The 14,139-nt window shown below is 35.4% G+C and overlaps 1 protein-coding gene across 4 annotated transcripts in view; it reads left to right on the forward strand.

Moving 5' to 3' along the window:
* The window catches only part of LMTK2 (lemur tyrosine kinase 2), a 103,351-nt gene that overhangs the window by 25,897 nt on the left and 63,315 nt on the right, over positions 1 to 14,139 (forward strand). For all 4 annotated transcript variants that reach the window (XM_020965364.2, XM_020965365.2, XM_020965367.2 and 1 more), the window contains exon 2: positions 11,285 to 11,409. In XM_020965364.2, coding sequence (XP_020821023.1) covers positions 11,285 to 11,409 — 125 coding nt within the window. The remainder of the gene's footprint in view (positions 1 to 11,284; positions 11,410 to 14,139) is intronic.

A 14,139-nucleotide genomic window follows, 5' to 3' on the forward strand; every position in this document is an offset into this window, starting at 1 on the left:
CACAGAGCTCCTTAGGAACAACACTGTATATGATTATTTAAAAGTAATCATTTTTTGAAGAAAAGAATGTTTAGTTTTCTTTGTAAGTTCTGATGTCTTTACTATGGAGGCCACCTGATTTTTAAAATTTAACAATACTTCTAATGTATAAAGTGACCAATAGTATTTGACTCATAAAGATCAATATCTTTTGATGATAACTTGAAAATGAATTTTAGAATGTTTCACAATGGTACTTCCTGTTAACCTTCTAAGAAGAGTAGGGTTCTAGATTTGCTGATAGAACACTTGGGTTCAAATCATGGTTCTGTCAGTGAAAGCTGTGGAATATTAGACAGATCACTTCACCTCTCTGGTCCTCAGTTTGCTTATCTGTAAATTGATGAGTCTGTGATAACTGGACTCAAATTCTGACATTCTGTGGGTCTGAATCTTCTTGTAAACAAAGGGTTGGTGGCCAGTTTGGTTTTTGTTGGGTTTTTTTTTTTTTACACAGATTCGGAACCCACAGTGTAAACTTTCCCCCTTTTTCATTTTCAGAAAATACTGAAAATCTTAGTTCAGCAGAATAGAGGGATGAAGCATACCCCTCCTCTCAGTAGGCAGGTGGGGGATCATGGTGGGGGATGTTCCATGAGCAATTAGATGCGGTTGTTATATCAGTTGTTTTTGCCTGTTTTGTTGTTATAGTGCAGAGTTCCTTGGGGAGCAGGTTGTATATGAAAATCAACCAACCTGCTCTTTCTGTAGTTATTGATGATCTATTAACTTCCCAGTCTAAAGTACTTGAATACCTTCTTCTTCTGGATACTTGCTCTTCCTTGAATTTTCATAGTGCCCTCTTTTTTATTCTCTTTAACTATCTCATCATTCCTCTTCAGCACCCTTTGCTGGTTTATCACCCATATCTGACGCATTGACTATAGGTCCACCCCAAGGTATAATCCGGGGCCCTTTTCTCTACATTTTTCCTCTTGCTAACATCATCAGCTCCCATGGACTCTGGTTGCAACCCTCTTGCTATGAAAATAGCTCTCTTACTACTCAGTGTTTTGGAATCCCTAGTTTCTTTTAAGACATAGCTCAGGCACCATCTTCTACATGAAATTTTTCACGATCACCTCCCCAGTGCTCTGCAGATACTATTTCCCCCTCCCCCCACCCCCCAAATTGCCTTGTATCTAATTTGTGTATCAGTTGAAAACCTAGACCTAATCACAGAAAAGGGGCCAAAATATTATATTTATTATGAAATCTGGCCATGCCATATGATCTCTTTATGATATATGAACATAAGTTCCTTGAGTAAGTCAGAATGGAGCAATGTCATTGGACGATGATTGAGCATTTTCCCAGGAGACCCTTAAAAGACAGTCTAAGTGGGTTTCAGAAAAACCTTAAAAGACTTATATGAACTGATGCTGAGTGAAGTAAGCAGAACCAGGAGAACATTGTACACAGTAACAGCAGCATTGTGTGATGACCAACTTTGATAGACTTAGCTCTTTTCAATAATGCAATGACCTAAGACAATTCCAAAAGACTCATGATGGGAAATGTTAGAGAAAGAACTGTGGAGTCTGAATGCAGATTGAAGCATACTATTTTTTCCTTTTTTTGTTGTTGTTTTTTCTTTCTTGTGGTTGTTCCCTTTTGTTCTGATTCTTCTTGACGATGTGACTAATGTGGAAATATATTTAATATAATTGTGCATATATAGCCTATATCAGATTGCATGTCTTCTTGGGGGAGGGTAGAGAGGAGGGAGGGAGAAAAAATTTAGAACTCAAAAATCTTATAAAAGGGAATGTTTACAACTAAAAATAAATTTTAAAAAAAGATCACTGTCTAGTCACTCAGAAGTAATGGAGGGAGGAATCAGAAGTTAAAGAAGAACCCAACTCCTTAGCTTTTGGGGAAGAAGAGAATTTTTTCTCCTCCCGTCACCTCTCACTGATTATGGCATCTAGTATTGGAGGTACTTGCTCAGACACCATCTGGTGTTTGGAAAGTTAGTTCCAGAGAGTTCAAAGAATATTTGAGAGAGGACAAACTAAACTTGGTAGCCATTTGAGGCTGGAAGCGACTTCAAGGAACAGGACTTAGAGCAGTACAGAAGAGAACCCACTCTGGACTCAAAAGAGAGCTACCCTTGGCAGTCTCTGAGTGTGGAGCTACAGAAGAGTAGACCTTAGGAACCGAGCTGAGCAACACCCCCCCAGCATATGCTGTACAGGAGTAAATTTGTGAGGACTCCACCAGGAAATAAAGGACATTCTGGAGTTCCAGAGTTGTGAGTTGCCCGACTGGATGTGTCCCCTGCATGGTATACCTCACTGCCATTTTACTCTGTGCACACGCTTCCCATGGACACTACGTTTGTGGAAGAAGTTTGTGCCCCAGGTTTATGTCAGAAATGTTTTGTAGCCATTATGACATTTTTTTAGTAAATACCATTATTCTGGGTTAATTGTGTCTGTCAACTGACTTACTGAAAATCACATCAGTGGAGTTTATAGGATTAGAAATGTAGACCCACAGGCTACCTATGCTGTGTCCTGCAGTAGCAGCCACCCTAAGGGGCCCCAGCTCATCAGCTGGAGTACAAAGTTGGGGAAGGAGTACACAGGTCATGCTGCTCTTAAATATGTACATATTTGTCTCCCCAGAGGGAATATAAGCTATTTGAGGGAAGAATTGTTTATTTTTGTCTTTTTATTCCCAGCACCTAGCACAGTGCTTGACACATAGGTGCTTAATAAATGTTTATTGTTGTTTAAAATAAAGCCAAAAGAGTTCCATTAAAAAGGAGTGGGGAGACTTGAGAACCATTGTTGATGTTGTACTGCATCACGCATAGAGTAGGATATATTTTTGTTGTTTAGTCGTTTTAGTCATGGCCAACTCTTCATGACTCCGTTTAGAGTTTTCGTGGCAAAGATACTGAAGTGGTTTGCTGTTTCCTTCTCCAGCTCATTTTACTGATGAGTAAATTGAGGCAGACTGGGTGAAGTAACTTGCCCAGGGTCACACTAGTAAGTGTCTGAGGCCAGATTTGAACTCCTGAAGATGAATCTTCCTTATTCCAGGCCCAGCACTCTATTGACTGCCCCACCTAGCTACTCAGGATATATTTTAGGTTTCTTCTAATCTGTATTTTCTCTTGGAATAATGCTCTAACATATTTCTCTTTATTAACAGGATACCTAATCATTTACTCAGTAGACATTCAGTGTTGGTTGATGCTAAAAAGGCACCCTTTAAAAATTCAATTTAATAACCAAAGGAACAGAACTTGGTAGTATTATTTTTAAAAGATGATAAATTCGTTATCTTGGAAAAGATTTTTCAAATGTGTCATTTTTTTATTAGTGCTTCAGTGCATAAGCACTTCACTATATAATTTTCTTGTGACATGCATTGTAACTCAGTCTTTCCAAGTAAATTTAAAAAATTTTGTTACTAGCTGTCTTAAAATATTTTTTGAAACATCTTCTTTGCATTCATATTTTGTAGGATATCTTAATGTAGTGCAGATTTCCATTTGTATGACTATTTCAGGGGATGTTAATTCTTTTGACTAAAATTAAAAAAGATTAGGCAACAGAGGTTTTTACTTAGCTAGTGAAATCTCTATTTCCTGTTACTAATAGGAAGCCAAGTATGGATATGAATATGTACATTTCTCCAGAACGAAGAAAGATTGTATATTTTCACCAAATTCTACTAAAATTAGGTATAGAATGGTGGCTTAGGAAACTAGCTCAACGTATTTGCTATTATACTTCTACTCTTCAGTTTTGGAATCAGCAAATTTAGAAAAATTACCCCTTAAAAATATCTCTATTTTTCAGTCAGTACTTGAAAAAGTTCGCTATTCCATCTGAACCATTATTTCATAAATGACTAGTAAGTAAATTACACAGACCAAGGTTAACATTTGTTTTTCTCAGTTAGGAATTTTAAGAGCTTTGTTTAGTATTTGGATTAGAGGATCAAGTGCTTGACTAAGCTGCTGAGTTATACTGAGAAACTTTCTCTCCATTTACCTTTTGTAAAATGTATAAAATATGTGCTTAGTCCTTTAAGTTATGTACTTACTTTGGTGAAGAATAACACCCTGACGTTAGTGAAATTGTGTATCATTGGAAGTACTGATGTTGAAGCAGTTTTCATGAAAATTCTCAATGTGATTGAGGCCATCTATTAGTGACTTTATTTCCCTTCCTTCAGGCCTCAGAACTTAGCTCTCTGTATCTTCATCCATCCTTGCCTCCTTATCTCAGAGGATGAAGTAGCCTTTTTTTTTTTTTAAACCAAGGCTGACCCCTCCAGTTATACCTGTCTCCTTTGGAAGCTTGCCTCTTCTATCATTTTGTCATCTGAGATAAGAAACATAAATGTGTTCCAAGCTTTAATGAACTATGTAAATGCCAACTATATAAATCTATGTTTACATAACAAACATAATCTCATTCTGTTCATCTTTTTGATGAAGTTTAGAGAGAAATGGTCCTGGAACAAATTATTAATCTGCTATTATTCCTGTGTATTTAATTATATGCAGGTTATTGTACAGGTGAATAAAATATCTGGTATTTTTTTGGTTTTTTGTTTTTTGTAGTAGAATAATGGTATTAGGTTAGGATATAAGCTCATCCTCTGTGGATGCACTGAAAACATCCTTGGTACAACTTCAGTAATACACAAGTCAACAGGAATGACATATACTTTGTTCCATATGATATTGAGCTTATCTGTTAGGTCTATATATTTTGAAAGCTTTTTGTTCCATGTAGCATGAAGATTGAGAATTTTGTCTAGTGATAATATATTTAAATGGTTATTCTTAACTTTTTATGGATCAGTGTTATGGGGGCTGGGTGGGAGCAGTTTATTCTATAATAATTATAGGGTAGCCGTAGAATTATTATTTAGTTCTTTGTGTTATTTTGAGACCTGTATTTGTAGTATGGGAATTTTCCATGGAAGGTAAATAATTCTAGCTTCTGATAAATCCAGCCATCAGGTCATGTTTTGCTAGGTATATGTTAGTGCTGAATTTTCATAGTCTGCAGTAATGTGTTGCAGTGTTTCTACCATTTACTTGCATAACCTACATAGATCACTAAATCCAGGCTCCTTAAGAATACTGTAGTTTCTTGTTGGCAGTGTCCTGGTCCTGAATTATCGTTAAAAAAATCCTCGTTTCCACAAACAAAACTGAGTGACTCTGTCATTTCTTTATTAAATAGCATGAAAATGTCCCATGTGGAGGGTCTTTTTGATTGCTTTCTTGGATCATAGCCATTTTATAAACTTCATCCAGAGGCAAATCACTTTCACTTTCATTTGAACTTCCATTCTGGTGACACCTACCACTTAACTACTTCAGCTATTGTTTGGTGAAGTAGTCTGTTTTTTGCAAAAATCTTTGTTTGGATTCTCAGCCTATCATACTTGCTAAGAATGTCTGTCTATCTTCTTCCTCTTTTTTTTTGGTGAAGTATCAATTTTTCTGTAACTGCCTTAGTATTGTGGGTCCTTTGTTTCATTAATGTTATACAAATATGTACAAAGGCTAAATAATAAACATATTGATTTTGTATCCTTAACTGATTCAGACAATAGAATCATTATTCACATATATTTAAAGCTGATCTTCAGTTATTGTGTTACTTAGTATTATAGAATCATAGTTTCACATTGGGAAGGTACCTTACAAAGTAAATCAGTCTCTTAACTATCTCATTTTACAGATGAGTAAACTGAGGCCCAGGGAGGTTATGCTGTTTACTCAGAGTCATACAAGTAGCAAATAACAGAGCCAGGATTTGAACCTAGATCCTCAGACTACAAACAAATTATCATACTCCCTGTTTTAAGATGTCTGATTCTATGCCCAACTAAATCCATTACTTATTCTTGCTACAACAGTAATAATTATAAAATAGCAGTAATAGCTAGCGTGCACACACACATATGGTACTTTTAGGTTTATAGAGTGCTATGCAAATACTATTTTATTTGATGCTTGAAGTAGCCTCAAAAGGTAGGTTTCATTATTATCCCCATTTTACAGATGAGGAAACTGAAGCAAATAGAGGCTAAGTGACTTGCCCAGAGTCACACAGCTAGAAGGTGTTTGAGGCAGGACTCAGTCAAATCTTTCTGACTCCAAGTTACATCCATCTAGCTGCTTAGGTTGCTGGATATCCTTTCACTGCTATTTATAAACCTTTTATTAAATGTAAAAAAAGTAACAAAAAGGCTGGTCTGGTCAATCTTTACCATGGTCATTCTCATATACATCTTACCATTCACATATTCCTTCCTTGTGACAAAGACAATGTTAGTGCAACTTTTAAAAATCATTAGCCAAAAGTAAATATACACATATATTTGTATGTATAAATGTGCTAAAAATTTACCCAGTTTTCAGACCATTTGTAGAATTTAATTTGACTAAAAGTGAGATTCTTGTTCAGTGATCAAGATGTGGACATACTGCTGAATCATATCAATCTTGACATTCTTGGTATAAAAAAGAATAAAAGAAAGTTGTAGCTAATTGAAAATGTGGCATATGTATTCATAGAGAAACAGAAAGGAGTTGGTAGCATTAGTTTATATTTGCAAAAAGAACTGTAACATGTAAATAATTGCAGTTTATGCACCAAAATATTGCTGAGGATGAAGAATAAGAAAGTTCTACTAAGAACTCAGCAATATTTTCTATATTATATCTCTGATGCCTAAGGACTTCTTTGCAAAGGTGAAGAAAAGGGTTAGGATTCTGAGAAGTATTTTAGAAAACATGGCTCAGGGAAAAGACTTGTCGACTACAATTGCAAAATTGATTATATTTTAAAACAGATAAGAAAAGATTTATTATTGATGTGGGAGTCAAACCTGAATCAATTACTTGTGTACCATCAGATCACCAACTTGCTAAAACAGTGATCAGAATTGGTTAAAAAAAAAAAGCAGGAAAAAAATTAACATAAACCTGTTGCCACAATAAGAAAGCTGAAAGAAACCAGAAAGTGCCTTAGCAAACATTTTGCATATCACCAATCAGAGACATAGGACATTCAAAGGCAGCACTAGTTTGAAATGTAAACTTGTTTGTAAAGTGTTACAAAGAGAGAGAATATAGCAGATTATAAGCAGTATCACCTCATAAAGCAGAAGCAGTAAAACTAATTCCAACTAAGCAAAAGTTGTCTTAAGGGTAATTCAGAGATGAAAATGGGAAAATGATAAAGAAAAGGAAAATGGAAAAATCTGCAAAGATGACAGTTACAAAATTGTTAACATTTTACTATCAAGAACAGTGGAATGAAGATCTGTGAATCACAGTTCCAGATGTGCTTTTAGGGCAGGTACAGATAGCACTAAATAGAACACAGACAGGAAAGGATCTGGCTTAGATCTATATAGAGGAAAGGGAGGCATGCCAGAAGCACCACAACTGTTTGAGCATCGAAGAATTAATAGGCAATGGGCAGTTACGTGGCACAGTGGATAGAGTGCCGGCCCTGAAGTCAGGAGGAGTTCAAATCCGGCCTCAGACCAAACACTTGACACTTACTAGCTGTGTGACCCTAAGCAAGTCACTTAACTCCAATTGCCTAAAAAAAAAATAGGCAAGGTATTTGAAAGTGAGGTAGATAATAAAGACATAGACAGAATCTTGGGCCTTATTGTCCACCATCATCCCCCTGCAAAGGCAACTGAGAAAATGCCATCAGTAACTATCAACCTATACACCCGTTTTCCGTTCTGTGCAAAAGCTTTCTGAGAGTTACCTGTACATGAATTAGGGGCATCTTCAAAGAGTATATTAGCATGTAATATTAGGCTTTCACAAGCAATATTAAACAATGGACCGTGTGTTTGTCATTTTGCAATTGACTGAAAGATGTAGGGAATATAAGATCCCATTGTACTTATTGTTGATTATGGAAAAAGTATTTGATTCATTATAGCAAAACTATGCTTTACAGGCTCTCTTCCAACAATTGTCTCCCATCCATACATCAAATCACTTAAGATTACTTGAAAGAGAGGACAACAGAAATGAACTGAAACCGAACTCTGTTCAGTTGATGCATAAAACAAGGAGATGTGTACTCACCAAAAATGTTTCAGATGGGGGAAATCCAGTCCAAGTTGAAGAAGGATTCTCTGTAAATTCCCATTTGTGTATGACATTGTTCTTTGAATAGTATCAGTATTCAGAATGCTTCTTGGAAGAAATCTCAGAAGTTTGATCTGACCATCCATCAGGAAAGACCAAATGAATGAAAAGGGTCTACTGCCTAGGTTACAACATCCATGTGCATGGACAGCTTACAGATCTAATCCAGTGGCATCTATTGGAAATATATAGCACAAATGGATGAGATGAGTCTAAAGTTGAATGGAAAGAGAATAGGCTGAATTGCTTTTGAGAAACTGTAGATAATAGTTAGAATTTATGTAACATTTTCAGGTTTCCAAAGCACTTCACATATATTATTTCATTTGACCTTCACATTACCTCATGTGTGAGCTAGATATTCTTATTTTACAGATGTGAGAAGACAGAGTTTATAGAGTTTAAGTGACTGGACCCAGGTCACACAGCTAGTAATAAGGCAGGTTTTGAATACAGGTCTTCCTGATTCTAAAGGATCACCTGGGATAATTCTGTTAATGACTCCAAGCTTCCCATAGAATCCCGGGCCATCTTTTAAATAGCATCATTCTGCCAGTCTTGCTACATGGCAATGAAACATAGAATATAATGGTTTCTGATGAATTAAAAATGAACACCATGCAAAAGGCAATGGACAGTCACATAATGTTTGTGAGCTTGCTTTACATGTTAGTAAGAAGCATCACAGAAGAACCAGAGTAAAAGATGTCTTCAAGAAAATATGTGGTTAGAAGAGAGGTGCTGGTGGTCATGTTGCAGGGGTGCAGGAAGACAACTGTGTTACCAGAGTGTACCAACACCTCCTGATATTGAGAGAAAACAGGAAGGCCCCCATCATGTTGGATGGATCCTTTCGGTGAATTTACAGGAAGACATGGACAAGTCATATAGGACAGTCAGATATGAATAGGTTGTGGTCTTTAGGGGGAACTTCCTAGTTGATGACATTTTAAAACCATTTAAGTGTTGAGGATCTTCAAGGCACTATAGTAGGTGCTGGAGCTACAAAGAGAAAAAGAAAACAATCCCTTTTCTCAAGGAGCTTACATTCCAGAAATACTCAAGTAGTAAATGCAAGCTATGTACAAAACCTTACAGATTCAGATCAATATAATATGTGTTTCAGTAATTGAGGGGGATTAGAGAAGGTCTTGTGTAGGAGATGGCTCCTGATATGCTTTGAAGGAAGCTAGGGATTCTGTGATTGAGAGACGAGGAAGAGAGTACATTCCAGCCTTGGGACCTCCTTGTGCAAAGGCAAAGAGATGGGAGATGGAATGTGGTGTATGGGGAACAGTAGACTAGTCTGCCTAGAGTAGAGAATACATGAAGAGGAGTAATATGAAATAAAATTGGCAAGGTAGTCTGGAGTCAGGATGTGGTAGACTTTAAGTTCCAGACTGAGGATGTTGAATTTTATCCTGAAGACAGTAGAGAGCCGTGCAGATTTTTGAGTTAATCAAGGTTGGGGTAGAATGTCACCCCATTGTCAGATCTGTATTTTAGGAACATCAGTTTGACAGATATGCAGAGAATGAATTAGGAAAAGAAAACTTTGAAAGATAGCATTAACCTAAATCAGATATGGAAAGTCGTTTCTTAGGTTTAAAATCAATGTAATACAGTGAATTATTGAGAGTAACTCTGGAATCTCCTTCTTAGTTAGTTCTTAAATATATTGATTTTTCATTTGTCTTACATGGCTAAGTACTGAACAGAACTGCCAAGAATGTACTCTGATATCCTTTGACGTTCATCAGTTTAACATAGATTTTTTTTTTTTGGCAAGGCTTGAGGTTAAGTGACTTGCCCAGGGTCACACAGCTAGTGTCAGGTGTTTGGTCTGAGGCTAGATTTGAATTCAGGGCCAGTGCTCTATCCACTGTACCACCTAGCTGCCAAATTAACATAAATTTTTGTAATACATATTTTATAGCACAGATTTAAGTTCTACTATTAGCCAAAATAGTTTTGTGAGAATTCTTTCACTTGAATGCTTGTTACTGCACTGTTACCCACAGATAGGTTTTATTCATACGAGAATTGTATAGCGCTATAGAAGCACTATAGAGATCATCTAGACCAACCTCTTTATTTTACATTATTTTGAATTCATTCACACTTTTTTAAACTTTTCTGTCACTCCTCCCCCAATGAACTCTTTCTACTAGAGAAATATAGTTAAGCAAAATAACACATTGAGCATATTTTAAAATGAATGCCTCATTCATCTTCCTGTTGTTTGTCATCACACCTTTGCCGAGAGTCAAGAGACATGCTCTCTACCCTCTGAATTCACAGTTGGTCACTAGACTAAGGAAAACTGAAGTCTTTTAATGTTGTTTTCTTTTACATTATTGTGGTTATCATGCAAATTGTTCTGGTTCCACTTACACTGTGTTTTAGTTCATGTTTTCCCAAGTTTCTCTGGATTTCTTCTTGTCATTTCTTATGGTGCATTGATATTCCATATATCAGACAGCACAATTTGTTCAGCTATTCTTTAGTTGAAGGATACCCACTTTCCTGCTATAAATATTTTTACATATAGAATCCATTCATTTTACAGAGAAAACAGACCTAGAGGGAGGTATGATTTACCCAAGTTCATGGTGTTATTATTGATGGGGAATTTAGTGCTTTTTATTTGTTGTAGACATACTCTGGTCTTTCTTGAATGAACTACATTTACAACAAAATTTGCCTCATCACAGTCCAGTTTTTTTTAATCTACTATGATTTCACCATAGATATATTAGCTACACTGTTAGTGAATGGTATTAAACTAATAAGGAAAAATTCTTTATTTAGAGAAAATAGTATCTACCAGTATACCCCAACCCCAAAAATGTTCAATCAGACTTGACAAATCATCATTCAGATAACTCATTCATTGCTCAAAGACAGGTGTAAATGAAACTCTTAAGTTGGCCAAAGCTTCATTCTAAGCATTTAAATAGCATTTATTTAATATTTGATCTAGTTTATGCCTGGGGGTGGGGAACATGTATATTGATTCAGTGATTAAAATTGAATTTTGAATGCGTTTGTTTTTAAGAGTACTTGCCTCTTTCTTTTTAGGGGAACCAGCTGCTGCAGAAGTGTCCTTACTTTTTGTGGTTCTATCTGTATGCAGTTTACTGACATTGGTAGTGCTGATTGTGAACTGTGTATCCTGCTGTAAAGATCGAGAAATAGACTTTAAGGTGAGCATTAAAAAAAAATTTGAAATGGTTGTTCTGGAAATGATTCAGGTATAATGGCATTAAATATGTGTAGCATCTTTGACAGTATTTACTACAGTGAATCTAAATTTTTGCCATGCAAGTAGGAAACCATGTTCATTAATTCATTTCTTGTAGGGGGAGGACCTATTCTTTTTAAAACAAAAGAAAAAAGCCCATAAGACTTTTTTGACTAGTAAATTTGTGTTATTTTGTTAAGATTGCTATGGAACAGATGTCTGCAAACTTTTTCTGAAGTTGAGCTGTTTTTCATTTCAAACTAGATGACCATTTGGGGATATTTTTAGAGGACATTTCATCCTTCAGCTACAGGTTGGGCTAGATAACTTCGATGTCTAACTTCAAATGATTTCCAGAAGTCTTGATCTCCCTAAGGCTAGGCATTTCCAGGAAAATATCTAAATATCATTGGAGAGGAATACTACTGAGAATGGAATAGTAGTAGCGATTGCCTTAAGCTTTGAGATCTCATGGTAACTCATACGGTCATTAAAAATCATGTAATCCAAACAGTTAATTTTACAGATGAGGAAATTCAGGCCCAAAAAGGTAGAGATTGGTTGGGAACCTTAGCTATAAAATTTTGCTTTTAAAAAAGGAAATATTTTCAATGGTCATTCCCTGGATTTTATTGGTTATTCTATGTTTATTTATGATGTGGAAAACTTCCCTTAATTCAGTGTTACTTGTGGCTAATATCCATATATTAGCAATAATAATAGCTAACCATATATTAGTATTGCCACCAAAGGACTAAGGACCACTGGTTTGGATACTGTAAAATCTTTGTAAGCCAGTATTTTCTTGGCTTTGATGTATAAAAGCAGTCTTGTAATCAAAACCATCTGTGTGTATTGAATGGATGTTTCTAATTTATATGAACTTCTCTGTCAGGTGCTACTTTGCTCCAATCTAGTAGCACAAGAAAATTACCAACTCTCTGTTTATCACTGGGATTCAATCCATACAAAGAAGGGGGAGAGCAAGGCTGTAGGAAAAGAATCATACCAAACATGCTTCCCTTCTGGGAGCGCAGAGGTGGGGTGACTACCTGGACAGTGAAGTGTTGTACATGCTGTTACAATGTCATCATTTTGCCAATTTGTTTTGGTAACCTCTTTTTGTTGTTACGAGAGGAAGCTTTAGTGTTCCTGCTGGGAAAGAGACTCAGAAATGCTAGTGGAATAAAAGTCATAATAAATGGGGAAATAATCATCAACAGTGATAATTTTATTTGTCTTTTAAAGATTTTATTTGTTCAAATGAGTCAGATATTGGTATCATCACGCTAAAATCATTTTTTGTTAATTTAGTGACCAGGCTACCTAGGGTTATAGCTCTAGGAATCTATTCGCTGAGAGAAAAATGTGTCCATATGGAAAATTTTATTACTATCATGCTTTTATGTAACCTACATTTTACAGTGTGTTCTACTCACCTTCTGATCCCAGAGAGCTGTCTCCCATAAGCAAGAAGGAAAAAAAGGGGGGAAAACAATTCAGTAAAACTCAACAACATACCAGAAAATTCTGACGACATCTCTTCTTTAGGGCCAGACTTGGCCATTATAATTTCAAAATATTTTCAACTGTTTTGTTGTTGTTTTTTCCATTTATACTGTTGTCTTATGTATGTTTTATTCCTAGTTCTATTTACTGTACTTTGCATCATTTTATTTCATACTTATCTTTATTCATCCTATCTTCTACTGTAGTAATATTCTATTACTTTCATATGCCAAGTCTTGTTTAGCCATTTTGTTTTCAGTTCTTTGCTAGAATGCAAAAGATTCCATTATAAATATTTTTGTGTATATAAAGACTTTGTGTCATTTACCTCTTTCTTTGGATAATTCAAAATTGTTTTCTAGAATGGTTAAATCAATTCACAACTCTACCAATAATACATTAATATGCCCATCTTTCTACAACACCTCCTACAATGACTGTTCTTGTTTTCTGTTTATCTTTGACAGTTTTCTGAGTGTGAAGTGATACCTCAGAGTTTTGATTTTCATTTCTCTTATTATTTGCAATATGTAGTGTTTTTATAAAGTTGTTAATAGTTTACAATTCTTCTTTTGAGAACTCTTCATATCCTTTTCTTCTGATGGGAATGGCTTTTGGTCTTATGAATTTCTTTTAGTTGTCTTTATATCTTGTGGATTAGGCTCTTATCAGAAATAATCCACACAAAGATTTTTTTTTCTTAGTTGATTACTTCCATTCTTATTCTCGTTGCATTTATTTTGTTCATTCAAAAAGTTTTAAATTCCGTGTAATCAGTGTTATCCTTTTTACCTTTTATAACTTTCTCTGTTGCTTGTTTATTAAGAATTCACTTCCTAGCCTTAGCTGTGAAAGGTACCTGACTGGTTCTCATCTGTTTTTTTTATTTTTTCATGGTTAGATCTTTAATAATTTAGGTCGTCTACCCATTTTGAGTTTGTGTATTGTATAGTATATAACATTGATCTAGATCACTTGCCAGATTTCCTTTGAGTTCTTATTTGTCTGGGTTTATCAGACACTGCATTATTGGGTTTAGTTGTTTCTGATTCTTCTTTGTCTAGTCTGTTCATTTATTTTCTTTGCTATTTTAAAACTAATACTAAATAGTGCTGATGATGGCTACTTCATAATATAGTTTTGAGTATTCCTTTTTCATTCCTAATTTTTTTCATTGTTTCCC

This window comes from Phascolarctos cinereus, unplaced genomic scaffold (genome assembly GCF_003287225.1).
Source record: "Phascolarctos cinereus isolate Bilbo 61053 unplaced genomic scaffold, phaCin_HiC Scaffold_4;HRSCAF=312, whole genome shotgun sequence".
NCBI classification, from domain to species: Eukaryota; Metazoa; Chordata; class Mammalia; order Diprotodontia; family Phascolarctidae; genus Phascolarctos; species Phascolarctos cinereus.